The 14,561-nt window shown below is 44.9% G+C and overlaps 1 protein-coding gene across 1 annotated transcript; it reads left to right on the top strand.

Moving 5' to 3' along the window:
- The first annotated feature begins 650 nt into the window (after positions 1 to 650).
- Positions 651 to 4,275, top strand: LOC123119201 (uncharacterized). The gene has a single exon (XM_044538914.1). It carries the CDS (start codon positions 782 to 784, stop codon positions 3,113 to 3,115), a length of 2,334 nt encoding a protein of 777 aa, XP_044394849.1. The 5' UTR covers positions 651 to 781; the 3' UTR covers positions 3,116 to 4,275.
- Positions 4,276 to 14,561: the final 10,286 nt, after the last annotated feature.

Genomic DNA, 14,561 nt, shown 5'->3' with positions numbered 1-14,561 from the left:
ATCTCCAGTCTGCCGTAGATAGGAGGTCCTGTTTTTTGCAGGCCCGAGCCCAGGCCGGCATGCCTGTCGGGCTCAATTTCTATGCCCGAGCCCGGCCCAATGGCACGAACAGGCCCAGGCCTGGTATAGATGAGTCCCCCTCCCGGGCAGGCACATCGGGCTGCAGAGGCGCAGATGGCTGCACGGGCTGGTTCGACGGCCCCGCGCCGTTCCGGTGGTTGTGACGGAGGTCCTGGCGGCGCTGGTTCCAACCTCCACGCCGGAAGCGGCGGAGGTCGCGCACATGATGCTGGATGCGATGGCCACGGCCATCGGCGCGAAGGAGGCGAAGAAACAGGGACATCGGAACTCGAGGCATGGTTCCGTTTCTCACCTTTTCCCTGTTCTCCTTGTCTTCTCGTCGGAATTGCTCTCGCCGGAGAGCGTGCTGATAACGTGTGATAAATAGAATTGTATCAAGAGAGACAAGGGAACAAATGATTCGAACAATTCTTTATTGATGATGAATGAACACTTATATACAATGGGAACAGTTGCCTCGGAAGGACGCGATGGTACGTAGAGATGCCATTCCAGGAACCGCCGTGGCGGTTGCTGGAAGTGTGCAACCGCACATGTTGGAAGGAGCGGGGATTATTCCCTAATAACCACAAGAGTTATTTAGTTTTAACAGTTCGCACCCTCCCCGCCTCCCCTTCCCTCCCGGCCTCGGCGAGTCTTCCCCAGCTGTACTCTCGGTCCTATCCTCCAGCCAGAACCGCCGCCGGACGCTGTGGGACGGATGGATCCCACGGTACCACCTGCGTCCGTCGTCGATGGTCAGCTCGCCGCGGAACCCTCCCCTCCTGGGATGTGCCGGTGGCGCTCCGTGGATGGGCTCCTCCTCCCCAGGCCGCACCCAATCTGCATGTGTCGACAGCCGCCGGTTAGTGCTCTTTCTTCCCCCCTTCCCGGAACCGGAGGGGATCTCGGAGAAGCAAACAGGATCGGTGTTCTGGCAGAAAAGATCCTTCTTTTAGCATATAACAACAACAACAAGCCCGAGTCTTATCCAGATTTGGTCCAAGTTCTGATGCCACAAGCCTCAGGGAGTCAAAATCTAGTGATTTCCTTGGCCTACTCGGATCTGCTTCACCTACTCGGTTTAGGAGCGAGGCAACCTCGGTTGGTGATCTATAAATATGAACACAACCTTGTCTGCCCTCTTTGTGCTCTACCCAAGTTGTTATTTTGCAAGTATTTCAGCAGAAGCAGTCCATCTTCCAACAGAGATTGTACTCCCACGGCTGCCCCTAGTATAGCCATGGTAATGAACTTCGGGGCACTACCAGTTTTATCTAAGCTGCTAGGTCTCTCTCCACCCAGTTTACTGAAGAAGAAGACACTACTGATAGATACTGCGGTGGGCACACTTCCTGAACTACCAGAAGACATCTTGATGCATGTCTTTGCCACTCTTGAGATCCCTGACCTTGTGCGTGCTGGCTCTGTCTGCACCTTATGGCACTCTGCCTACACCACACTGTGCAACCTCGGGAAGTACAAGCAGACCCAGACGCCTTGCCTGCTCTACACCTCTGAATCTGCTGGTGAGAACGTTGCATGCCTCTACAGCCTAGTGGAGAAGAGGGTTTACAGGTTAACCCTCCCGGAGCCACCTCTCAGCAGTAGGTTTTTGATTGGGTCCTCACTCGGCTTCCTGGCAACCGTCGATGATAGATCTGAAATGCACCTCGTCAATCCTATCACTGGTCAACAGATTGCTCTCCCTTCAGTGACCACCATGGAGTACGTGAAGCCCATCTTTGATGACTTGGGTGTTGTCCACAAGTATGAATACCCAAGTCACTCTGCAAGACGAGCTTTCTTCACGCCATCGATTCTCGCTGGTTGTGAGCTGCGGGAATGCCTCCAGATCAAGGCGTTTGTGTTTCATGATACATCCACAGGAAGATACATCGTGGTGCTCATCCACGAGCCATACAATCACCTCTCGTTTGCAAGAGTAGGGGATGATAAGTGGACCTTGCTGCCACCACACCATCACTATCAGGACTGCACCTACAAGGATGGCTTGTTGTACGCAGTGGATATAAAGGGAGAAATCCATGCCTTCGATCTTAGTGGTCCTGCTGTTACAATGAAGATTATTAGAGGAGTCGATGAGGATTTTTATCCTGATGCCATATACATTGTTGAGGCCCCATGGGGTGGTCTGCTGCTTGTTTCAAGATTTAAAGAGTTCGAGGATCCTGATGAAGATGGTGACCCTGAAATATATGTTCCGCATACTACGGAAATCAAATTACACAGAATTGATGATGGCACAGAGAGGCTTGTGGAAATTGATTGCTTGCCTGACCATGTGCTGTTTCTTGGACACAACGATCCACTTTGTCTGAGTGCCAAAGATTACCCTGCTCTCAAGGGAAATCATGCCTACTTCACTGACGATGATGAGTACAATAAAAACCGTAAGAGTAGTCCTCGTGATATTGGAGTAGTTGGCTTGGGCAATAATAGCGAGGTGGACCTTGTGTCTCCTCTGCTTTGGTCCAACTGGCCTTCTCCAGTGTGGCTTACACCCAGCCTTACGGTGATGAAACTGCCATCGAATGACCGTTGGCTCAGTGAATGGGATCATGTACTCTCCAGACCATCACCGACTGAGGCTACGGTAGGCACTACACTCCTGGAGCTACCAGAGGACATCATGATGCGTGTCTTTGCCACCCTTGAGATCCCTGACCTCGTACGTGCTGGTGCTGTCTGCACCTTTTGGCGCTCTGCCTACACCGCCCTGCGCAAACTCGGCACACACAAGCAACCCCAGATGCCGTGCCTGCTCTACTGCTCTGAATCTTCCAGCGAGAATGTTGCCTGTCTCTACAGCCTCGTGGAGAAGAGGGTTTACAGGCTAACTCTCCCGGAGCCGCCTCTCCACAGTAGGTTTCTGATTGGGTCCTCTCTCGGGTTGCTGGTCACCGTCGATGAGAGATCTGAAATGCACCTCGTCAATCCGATCACTGGTCAACAGATTGCTCTCCCTTCAGTGACCACCATGCAGCATGTGAAGCCCATGTGTGATGACTCAGGTGCTGTCCACAAGTATTAATACTCATGGCACACGGCAAAGAAAGTTATCTGCCCTCCAAAGATAATTGCTCCAGCTGCCCTGCGGGAAGTCTTCCACCAGAAGGCTCTTTTGTTTTATGATACACCCACAGGGAGCTACGTAGTGGTGCTCATCCACATGCCGTTTGGTCAGCTATCCTTTGCAAGGGTAGGGGACGAAAAGTGGACCTGGCTGCCACCTCACACTGATTATTTTGACTGCACCTACAAGGATGGGCTATTGTATGCAGTGACTCTAATGGGAGAAATTCACACCTTTGATCTTAGTGGGCCTGCTGTTACAATGAACACTATCATGGGTGTGGATGATGATGACGATTTTGGGATTCAGGGAGCATACATTCTTCAAGCTCCATGGGGTGGTTTGCTGCTTGTTTGGAGATTGAAAGTGTATAGTGGCAATCCTGATGATATTTCAGCACTTACACTGCACACCAAAGGAATTAAAATACATGAGGTTGATGTTGCTGCCAAGAAGCTTGTGGAAATTGATTGCCTGCACGGCCATGTGCTGTTTCTTGGTCATAACCAGTCACTCTGTCTCAGCACTAAAGAATGCCCTGCTCTCAAGGAAAATCGTGTCTACTTCACTGACGATAATGAGTACATAACTGTACATAAGGATAATCGTCGCGATATAGGAGTGCTTCGCTTGGATAATAATAGCTGGGAAAGCCTTGTGTTTCCTCAGCTTTGGTCCAACTGGCCTGCTCCTGTGTGGATTACACCCAATCTTACAATGATGAAACTGTTGTTGAATTAGTAGGCCGGCTTCAAGAAGGCTCAATAAGATGCTCGCCTAGGTGCATGTAGGCGAGCTGGAGGGCCGATTGCATTGCTTAGGACTGTGTGCAGGAGTAGGAGGAGGCTGGTTTCGACAACACAATTACAAATTCTGGCATCAAATGACTGATGATTCAGGAGGTCGCGTGATGCATCGCGCTGTCAAGTTATCATTTATCAAGTGTTTAAGCTTCATGGACGTGTTTGTTGTATTGTGTGTGGGACTCTGCAAATTTATCATGCCTTGTGACTGATGTGTGTGTGTGTGTGTGTGTGTGTGTGTGGTTGTGTCTTTTTTATGACTCCTGGGAGAAGTCAGAGAAATAAGAACTTTGCTATGCTTGTTTTGTGGTGATTTGTCAGTTGTGAACTTGTGATGATCACTAGAACATTTGCAAGCTGCTGGTCTGGACCCGCGGTGTTGTTGTTTGGAGCTGATGAGCAGCTGCTCCTATGAGATGGATGTGTTCTAATAACTCTTGCCCTTTGTTAGTGTTGTTCATTCGTTCAGTTAACTGACTTGCCATCTCTGATCTCTGTGATTGCTTGCTGTTGTATGCAAGACAGTAAGAAGCCAAGAAAAGGATTTCAATATTCTAGGGCAAGCATGAATTTAAACTGCTGCTGTTTTTCAGTTACATTGAGGGATATATGTTTATTATATGTAGCACTGTTCTTTTGTACTGTATTTCCTATGACAGGTTCACATTAATTTCGTCTGATAACTCCATGTAGAAGTTATAAGAAAAGCATGGTTGCATGTTTGAACTGAGTAACTGGTTGCATGGTTACACAAATAAGTTTAATCTTATTTTCTTTTTCACCAGTTCATTTCAGATATCAAGGTAGGAGTTTTATAAGGTAGCATTGCTATTTGTCTACCCCACTCCAGAGTAGCATATCAATGATTTGTTTCGATTCTTACATGAGAAATCTTTTGTCAGTGATGGAAAATGAGTTATTGCTCATTGATTCAGCTCAGGAGGGTTGTGGCAGCATGTGTTTTATTGGGCCCAAAGTGGTGGTGTTTCTTCTGCCATTTTTGTTAGTTCAGTGTCAATTTTGTGCAGTGCACGTGCTCTTCATTAGCACGAGGGATAGTAGATCTTGCAGGTAGAATTTTTGGGTCTCAGTCATTGAATATACTGGCTATGTTCAGCACGAGGGATAGTGGCATTTGCTTTTTCATGTAGAAAGCCCCGGGTGTTATGCTCAGTCAATCAGTTTGTTTCTCCATTTAGGCTGCCAGTAAACAAAATTCAGTGGAAGTTAGTAGGATTCAATGTGTATAATTCAGTCCAGTGAATGTTCAGTCATCAATTGTTTTACCTTCATGTTGGCTCCATATAAACAAAACTTGGTGACAGTTAATAGGATTCAATGTATATAGTGCAGTTCAGTGATTGTTCAGTCTATCATTTTTTTTCAGTTCATTGCCTAGTTTTTTTTTTCAATTTGTGTGGAAATTAATGTTTCTCTTAGTCAAGACTTCCTTAACCACGTGGCATATGTGGTCAGCAATTCAAACTAATCCAAAAATAAATAAAATTTGTCAAGACTCCCTGAAAGCGAAACTGCACTTCTTTGTGTAATTTAGGACTCCTTGAAAGTAATGTTGTGAATGTGAGAGGTGTTGAAAGTTGAGCTACATGTGAGATACTTTTATGCCTCCACATTTTCCTGTGACAGAATATAGGGCTGTATCTCACTTCGCTGTCTGGCTCATGGCACTTCACAGTTCCGTGGTCGCCTGGGTAATGCTCGGCCATTGCTCGTCGGCGGGGGAAGAGTGGGAGAGAGTGGCTTCTGTGGCGAGAGGAGGCGAGAGAGGTGGCGACTGCGGCGTTCACCGGCGAGGAGGTCGGCTTTTATACATTGGGCTTTTGGGGGCGCGGCTGGGCCGAATTTTCGGCGCCGGCGACAAAAAAGGGCCTGGGGGGCCTGTTGGGGGCGCGGCTGGAGATGCTCTTACAACTAGACAGTACATCATCATGATTTCATATGTCACATACATTGTTGTTTTCGCCCGTGGAGGTCATCATTTTGGCTTTCAGTTGGTGTTGAACCCGCAGCCGCTATACTTTTCCCTGGATCCAAAAGGAGAACTACTGCCTATGGGGCCTTCGTGAACCTTGAGTAGGTCTGAGTTCAGTCGAATGTGAGGCGCCTGCGTCCAGTAGGACCTATGCTTGGTGGCATTGGATCTCACCCGACAGTCATTGGGGAGATTAGGGAACTGGTGGAAGGTGGATTCCCTAGAAGTATGCGTGCACATCGGTATGGAGCATCTGTCCATAACAATGTGAGCACCCATGTTGAATGGAACCTGGGTTGGTAGGTTATAAAAATATTTCCTAAAACTTCAAATACATAACTTGGCTCGCTGTCGATGGATGCTGTTGGAACCGTGGCTATGCCCTAGCTCTACCTCTCTCTCTCGCTGCACCTTTCTCTCTCTCTGAACTAGATCACCAGAGGAAGAAGAAGGAAGGAGAACGAAGAAGGACAGAGACACAAGTGTTTTCCAGGTGCACGTACGCCACCTGCCGCTCGAACGGCATCTTTTTTTTTTTCCTGAGCACGTACTCAGCTCTCCAACCAGCGATACACAGAGGCCACCTGGGCTTTATATGCGTGCTTGTACGTACGCACTCACCCACGTCCCGCACCCCACGCCGTACCTGGCTCGCGCTCCCGTCGCGCCCGTACGCAGACGACGCGGCCACCAAACAGCCTTGGACGCCGTCACCCTCCGGCTCCATCGCCAACTGACCAACGCACGCACGCCGGCCACTAACCAGCTAACCCATGCACGCACTAACAACCCGCTAGCCAACTACATGCACGGCCACCCTTGTAGCTAACCACCTAGCCAAAACACACACGTCGGACCATGCCTGGACTATGGCCGGACTATGGCCAGACACACTACACACGCGACCATGCACCCGACGTGTCACACATCATGGGCATGGCTTGCTGCTAACAGATGCGCACGCCGCCTATCACTAGGAAAATAATTTGCCGAAAATGTGAGCACCGATGCTTGTTTCCCCATCTGCTGTTGTGTCGTGGCATCCGAACCGTCAGCTCTAGCAAACGCTTGATCTTATTAGCTCGGTGTCTTTCTTTAGCTTTAGCTTGGAAGAAGCCCGTATTCCATTCTCCCTCCTTTAGCCACAACATCCTAGTAGATCGCTGTTTAGCCTGTATCTCCTCTCTAGCCAAAAGCCTAGAGATATTCCCCATAATTTCTTTTTCCTCTGTCGATGGTCCTGACCTCAATGAGGTTGATCTAACTCTTTTGAGTTTCTGACATAGCGATCTGAGCTGTTTCTTTACTGAGCCAAATTCCACGTTTGACTCAGCATGAATGCTTACATTTTTGATAAAAAAAAATTCTAGTGGTAGGCGATGTGCTCATGGATCGATGGCCAACGTCGAGCCTACTATGCAGGACCAGCCATCGGGAGTTAACCAAGTCTCAGTCGATTGTGATTTAGCATGATTGTTTTCTCTATAATCTTTTTACAAGAGCACAACCTTTACCATGGTATATAATCAAAAAAGTTGGAATTACTGAAAGACATAAAATGAACTAATCGAACTAAAGTCCAGAGCCTTTTCTAAAAAAAAAAAACTAAAGTCCAGATTCAAGAAAAATAAAATAATTTCAAACACACATGTTGATACGGTACAGTTAGCAGAACAAGTTGTAGAAAGGAATGGAATTGGATCAACTTATTATTTCGCGGCCCCCTCTTCTTCTACAAACTAACATGTACATCTCCCATTTCTCTCAAAAAACATGTACATCTTCCACCCCTAAAAAAATGCATATCTCCCGGCCGGGTTGTTTGGATGACTAGTTTTTGGAATAAGTTTTAGTAAAACCAGTTTTAAGAGGAATCTGAGGAAAACCTATTTTAAGTTGTTATTTTTTTAAACTGATTTATAGAATAGTTTGTTGACTAGAGAGGAAATGATGGAATACCGGCTGGCTCTGGAGGACTGGACAAGAAGTTCTGAAAGAAAATGTGGAGGCTCCCGGTTCCTCCCAAAGACATATTGAGCAGATTGGTTTCTGCCATGCATGCGGGCAGCAAGAAACTATTCGACATGCATTGTTTGAATGCACATGGGCGAAACTGTTTTGGCAGGAGATCAAGAAATTGACATCGACCAAGATACCAATACTGCACCTTGAAACTTGGGCGATGGACATAGTAGAAGGAGAGGAGGTGAACCAAACAGCGGCATGCATCATTTTATGCGGATCTTGGGCTGTTTGGACAGAGAGAAATGCACGCACCCATGGCGAAACTACTCGTTCCATAGCACAATCTGTGAAATGGGCAACCGACGTAGCCACAGACCTCGCAGTTACAGGGTCACAACATGCAGTCCGTGCGAACAAGGAAAGGCAGAAGTGGAAGCCGCCAGAGGAAAGTTTCATTAAAATTAATGTGGATGCTGCTTTGTGTGAAGAAACTCATGAAGGAGGTACTGGTCTGGGTGTGCGAAACCATGAAGGTAATTTACTCAGAGCACAATCCATATGGTATGAAATGGGTCTCAATGCAAGATCATTTGAAGCATATGCTATCAGAGATGGCATACAATTGGTTGCAGACTTGGGGTATCGGAAGGTCATTATTGAATCTGGTGCTCAACAAGGTATAAAACAGTGCAATTCTCCTAGGGGTAGACCGAACGGAGATAGCGACCACTGTGAACGAGATACAAGAGCTTTGCGGGAATTTTGAGGAACTACGGTTGGTTTTTACACATAGAGAAGCAAATGAATTAGCGCACCTTTGCGCTAGGCAATGTAGTTCCTCTAGGAGAAGATGTATTTGGATAAACTATATCCCATCCTTCCTTATGGCTTGTGTAATGAAGGAATGTAATCTCGCTGTTTAAATCAATAAAGCTCTTGAATTCCAAAAAAAAAATATACATTGTTGACTACTCCTGGATAGAGCTTAGTTTCAAAACCTCACTTGTCCTGGGTAACTCAGGGGCGACCCCCCTCCTGCCGCCGGCATACCCACCTCCTCTCCCTCCCTCCCTCGCCGCCGCATGAGGCTGGCACAGGGCAAGTCCGTGACGCAGCTGGGGACTGTGGCGGCGGGGCCCTTCCTGCTCCGCCTAGCGCTGGAGAGCGATTGGATCTGGGGTGGCGGCCCTTCCGGCGAGGCCCCTCCGTGCTACGTCGAGCGGTGTGGCTGTCGTGGTGTCGGTGGTTTGGTCGGACGGCCGATGAATCTTTGGTGGACCAGGGCCTGGCGTGACTGCTCTGGCGGCCAGCGGCGCCAGATCTAGCCGCTGTCCTCTGGCCCTGATCAGTGGGCTTCTCTCCTATGGGTTCCTGGCGGTTCCGGCGTGGTTGCCGGGACCCTGGCCGCGGGTGAAGCTGGTGGAGGACATCCAGATTGAGGGAAACCCCTTGGTCGGCCCCGGCCAGCCAAGCCGACGATGACGCTCAAGGGCGCCGCTTTTCTTCTTTAAGACGTCGGTCTACGTCTACTCCTCTACTTCCCCCCTCCCTGCCTCTCGGGTGAAAACCCTAACTCCGGTGGGCGGCGGTGGCGTCCTTGATGCCGTGACCTTCCTGAAGGCATCGCCTTGAGGATTGAGTGGTGGTGGGCACTATATGGGTCCTTGACGGTTGCTGGTGATTGGCACTGCTTTGGGGGTCTTTCAGATTGGACAATGGCGGTACTGCGCTGCCGTTTCTCTCTTGGGAGCATCGTTTGTGGAGCGTCGCTGGAAGACAGAGGAAGGAGGTGGAGCGGTTGTGTCTTGCACGGAGCTCCAGTCACTACAAGAAATATGTCAACTTGTGACCTTCTCTCAGTGACCCCAGTTGAATTGGTCGTAAATCCACGGCCATTTTGCTTGGAAGGGCTCAAACCCTGAAATTGCCTTACACCAAATGGTCATAAAGCAGACAAGAGTGGTCAACGACCTTCTTTCTACCTGATTACGACCAATATAAATGGTCATGAGGTTGTGAACGTGGATGCATTGGTACTTAAGGTGTCGCTCAAGGTGGGCTTGGGCCTCGGTGGAACGAGGCCACCTCTTTTTTATTTTAAAAAATATGTGTGCCGTGTAGGCCTCGGCCCATCCAGGAAGAAATGTGGGAAGCCCTCATATTAAAACAAACATATATTCAGCCCAACAAAAATGGGAAAATAATAAGTTTTTCATTAGAATAGGAAAATAATGAACTCCTTTGTGAATCTTGCTATATGAATTAGCAATTGGAAAACTAAATGTGTAATTCAAAAAAATGTTAATGTTAATATGTATTTCAAAAAATGTAATCATGTGTTTAAAAAAATTAAATGTGTGTATTTGAAAAATTTCATGCATATAAAAATGATAATCATAAATAATATTAGATATGTATAAAAAAAGTTTCATGTGTATGCAAGAATAATCATCAATACGTATATATGAATTTTTTTGGAATCTTGGAAAACTTTTGGTGTTTCTCTGATTAAATAGATACTTATCTACCTAGAAATTATTTAAAAAAATAAAGAGCAAACTACGAGGTAGCTACAGTTCAAATTTGACCCACTTTCAGCTGAATCGGCGGAAATTTGTCTTTTTCACGAGAGATGAATCAAAACTTTTTACACACAAAAATATGCTCAATTGTACATTAAACATTGCTTAATATTTTAGAAAATTGATTTGGTCCAATTTTGCAACAAATATGTGGTTGGTCCTTCACAAAAATTTGGTCAAATTTGCATTAAACATTGCCTAATATTTTTATGCCTGTTTCAAAATGTGGTCAAAACGGCGCGAATGACGGTTACTAGCTAGTGATTGAATCTTGGGTTTTTTGGTGTTTCTATGATTAAATAAATACTTATGTACCTAGAAATGATTTTTGGAAAAAATAAAGAGCAAACTATGAGGCAGCTGCAGTTCAAATTTGACCCAGTTCCTGCGGTCAAAACTTTTGAAACCCAACCATTTTGTCAATTTTGCATTAAATATGTCCTATTATTTTATGAAATTGATTTGGTCCAATTTTGCAACAATTATTTGGTAGGTTCTTCAACAAAAAGTCTCATTTTGGGCACTCGAAAAATGGAGAATGATTTTTTCGTCCAAGGAAAATGAAAACTTTCTTAGGCAAAATTGTTTGCCATTCCAATATGCACCCTTGTGCACAATATTAGATCATTTAAACAAATTATGCCATGAATGTGGCCATAAAATTGAGCATTTGGGTTGAAAGCCATGGATCTTCACACATGATAGCTCATTTCTGAGAATACTTTTTTAAAATAATTGTCGTATTGCAAGTTTATTATTTTTCCTTGTAACTTGATCACATATAATGACACAATGAGAATGTTTTCCAATTTTTTGATTTTTTTTTGAATTTTTTATGCCTGTTTCAAAATGCGGTCAAAACGGCGGGCATGACCGTTCCTAGCTAGTTGTTGAATCTTGGAAAACTTTTTGTGTTTCTCTAATTAAATAGATACTCATGTACCTAGAAATAATTTTTTGAAAAAATAAATAGCAAACTATAAGGCAACTGCAGTTCAAATTTGATCCGCTTCTAGTTGAATCGGTGAAAATTTGTCTTTTTCACCAGAGGTGGATCAAAACTTCTGACACCCAAAAATTTGGTAAATTGTGGTTTAAATATGTCCTAGTATTTTAGAAAATTGATTTGGTACAATTTTGCAACAATTATTTGGTAGGCCCTTCACAAAAAAACTTATTTGGGCACTCGAAAAATGGAAAATGAAATTTCCGTGCAAAGAAGAAGCAAACTTGCTTAGTCAACATTGTTTTCCATTCCAATATGCACCCTTTTGCACAATATTAGATCATTTAAACAAACTATGCCATGAATGTGGCCATAAGATTGAGCATTTGGGTTGAAAGCCATGAATCTTCACACATGATAGCTCATTTCTGAGAACACTTTTTTAAAATAATTGTCGTATTACAAGTTTATTATTTTTCCTGGTAACTTGATCACATATAATGACACAATGCGAAGGTTTTCCATTTTTTGGTTTTTTTTTGAATTTTTTATGGCTGTTTCAAAATGCGGTCAAAACGACGGGCATGACCGTTCCTAGCTAGTTGTTGAATCTTGGAAAACTTTTTGTGTTTCTCTAATTAAATAGATACTCATGTACCTAGAAATAATTTTTTGAAAAAATAAATAGCAAACTATAAGGCAGCTGCAGTTCAAATTTGACCCGCTTCTAGTTGAATCGGCGAAAATTTGTCTTTTTCACTAGAGGTGGATCAAAACTTCTGACACCCAACAATTTAGTAAAGTGTTGTTTAAATATGTCCTAGTATTTTATAAAATTGATTTGGTACAATTTTGCAACAATTATTTGGTAGGCCCTTCACAAAAAAACTCATTTTGGGCACTCGAAAAATTGAAAATGAAATTTCCGTGCAAAGAAGAAGAAACATTCCTTAGTCAACATTGTTTGCCATTCCAATATGCACCCTTGTGCACAATATTAATCATTTAAACAAACTATGCCATGAAGGTGGCCATAAGATTGAGCATTTGGGTTGAAAGCCATGAATCTTCACACATGATAGCTCATTTCTGAGAACACTTTTTTTAAATAATTGTCGTATTAAAAGTTTATTATTTTTCCTGTTAACTTGATCACATATAATGACACAATGCGTAGGTTTTTCAATTTTTTGAATTTTTGAATTTTTTATGCCTGTTTCAAAATGCGGTCAAAACGGCGGGCATGACCGTTCCTAGCTAGTTGTTGAATCTTGGAAAACTTTTTGTGTTTCTCTAATTTAATAGATACTCATGTACCTAGAAATAATCTTTTGAAAAAACAAAGAGCAAACTATGAGGGAGCTGTAGTTCAAATTTGACCTGCTTCCAGTTGAATCGGCGGAAATTTGTCTTTTTCACCAGAGGTGGATCAAAACTTCTGACACCCAACAATTTGGTAAATTGTGGTTTAAATATGTCCTAGTATTTTAGAAAATTGATTTGGTACAATTTTGCAACAATTATTTGGTAGGCCCTTCACAAAAGAATTCATTTTGGGCACTCGAATAATGATTAAAAATAGCTACAAAGATAAAAAATTGCATGCAAATTGGCTATCATCCATAAAATATGGTCTAAATTGAGAGAAAATTTTAGTTGTGCCATTTTGCAAAATATTTTTGATAGCTACTTCACAAAACCCTCCTAGTTTTAGTAATCATAATTTTTCTGAACCAATCAGAGCTCTTCACACGGATCACCCCCCTTAGCCGATCTGAACCGTCCACATCCGACGGATCCAACATCTCTCAGGTCTCACCAACCCAACCCAAACCCTAGCAGCCCCCCTCTCCTTGCTCGATCCAGATATCGCTCCCCTCGTCTCCCACATCGCCGCCACCACCCACCCCGATCCCATCCCTCCCTTCGTCTCCCTCCCAAACCTTGCCACCGCCGGCCTCTCCCCTCCTCTCCGCTTCCCTCCCACCTCGTCCCCATCTCTCTCCCGCACGACGTTGAGAGATTAGGAGCAAAAACAAAATCCCCCAAGCCCAACCCACTTCCTCTGCCCTCTTCCTCGATCCCGTGGCCGCCGCCGCCCTCGTCTCCACCGACGCCGGGCTTCCCCGCCGGCGACCTCGCTGCCCTTCTCCCGCACCGCTGCCGCCCACCCTCTCGCCATTCCCCACCTTCTCTCTCTTCCCTTGGCCGTTGCGCGACTGTGGGGCAAAATCCGCGACGTACCACCACCGGCTCGTCGTCAACTGCTCGCGCAGCCCCTCCTCTCCCCCATCCCGCTTCCTCCGAGCCCGCGCCTCACTCTTCTCTGCTGATCTGCGCAGGTCTCCTTCGCCTACGATGAGAGGTGCGGACCTCAGCTCCACAGAATGGCTTTGTCGGTTGATCCCATCATGCTCACGCCGTCTCCGTGCTCCTTGCAGGGATGTGGCACTGTATGATGTCTACTACGCAACCTTCTTCTTGTAGACGTTGTTGGGAAACTTGATATTATTGCAATATGTAGAAGCATATGATCCTCTTTCATAATAATTTTCAGTAGCATCATGAATAAATTCAACAATATAACCATCACATAAAGCATTCTTTTCATGATCTACATGCGTAGAAAATTTATTACTCTCCACATAAGCAAAATTCTTCTCATGAATAATAGTGGGAGCAAACTCAACAAAATAACTATCATGTGAGGCATAAATCCAATTGAAAACTAAAATCATGATGACAAGTTTCATGGTTATCTTATTCTTAATAGCATACAAGTCATCACAATAATGATCATAGATAGCAACTTTGTTCTCATAATCAATTGGAACCTCTTCCGAAACAGTGGATTCATCACTAAATAAAGTCATGACCTCTCCAAATCCACTTTCATAAATATTATAAGATTCAACACCCTCCAAAATAGTGGGATCATTACTTCCTAAAGTTGACACTCTTCCAAACCAACTTTCATCAATATAATCATCATAAATAGGAGGCATGCTTTCATCATAATAAATTTGCTCATCGAAACTTGGGGGGCAAAACATATCATCCTCATCAAACATAGCATCCCCAAGCTTGTGGCTTTGCATATCATTAGCATCATGGG

The sequence above is a fragment of the Triticum aestivum genome, chromosome 5D (assembly GCF_018294505.1).
Source record: "Triticum aestivum cultivar Chinese Spring chromosome 5D, IWGSC CS RefSeq v2.1, whole genome shotgun sequence".
Taxonomy (NCBI): Eukaryota; Viridiplantae; Streptophyta; class Magnoliopsida; order Poales; family Poaceae; genus Triticum; species Triticum aestivum.
This window is presented reverse-complemented; position numbering and strand designations above follow the sequence as displayed.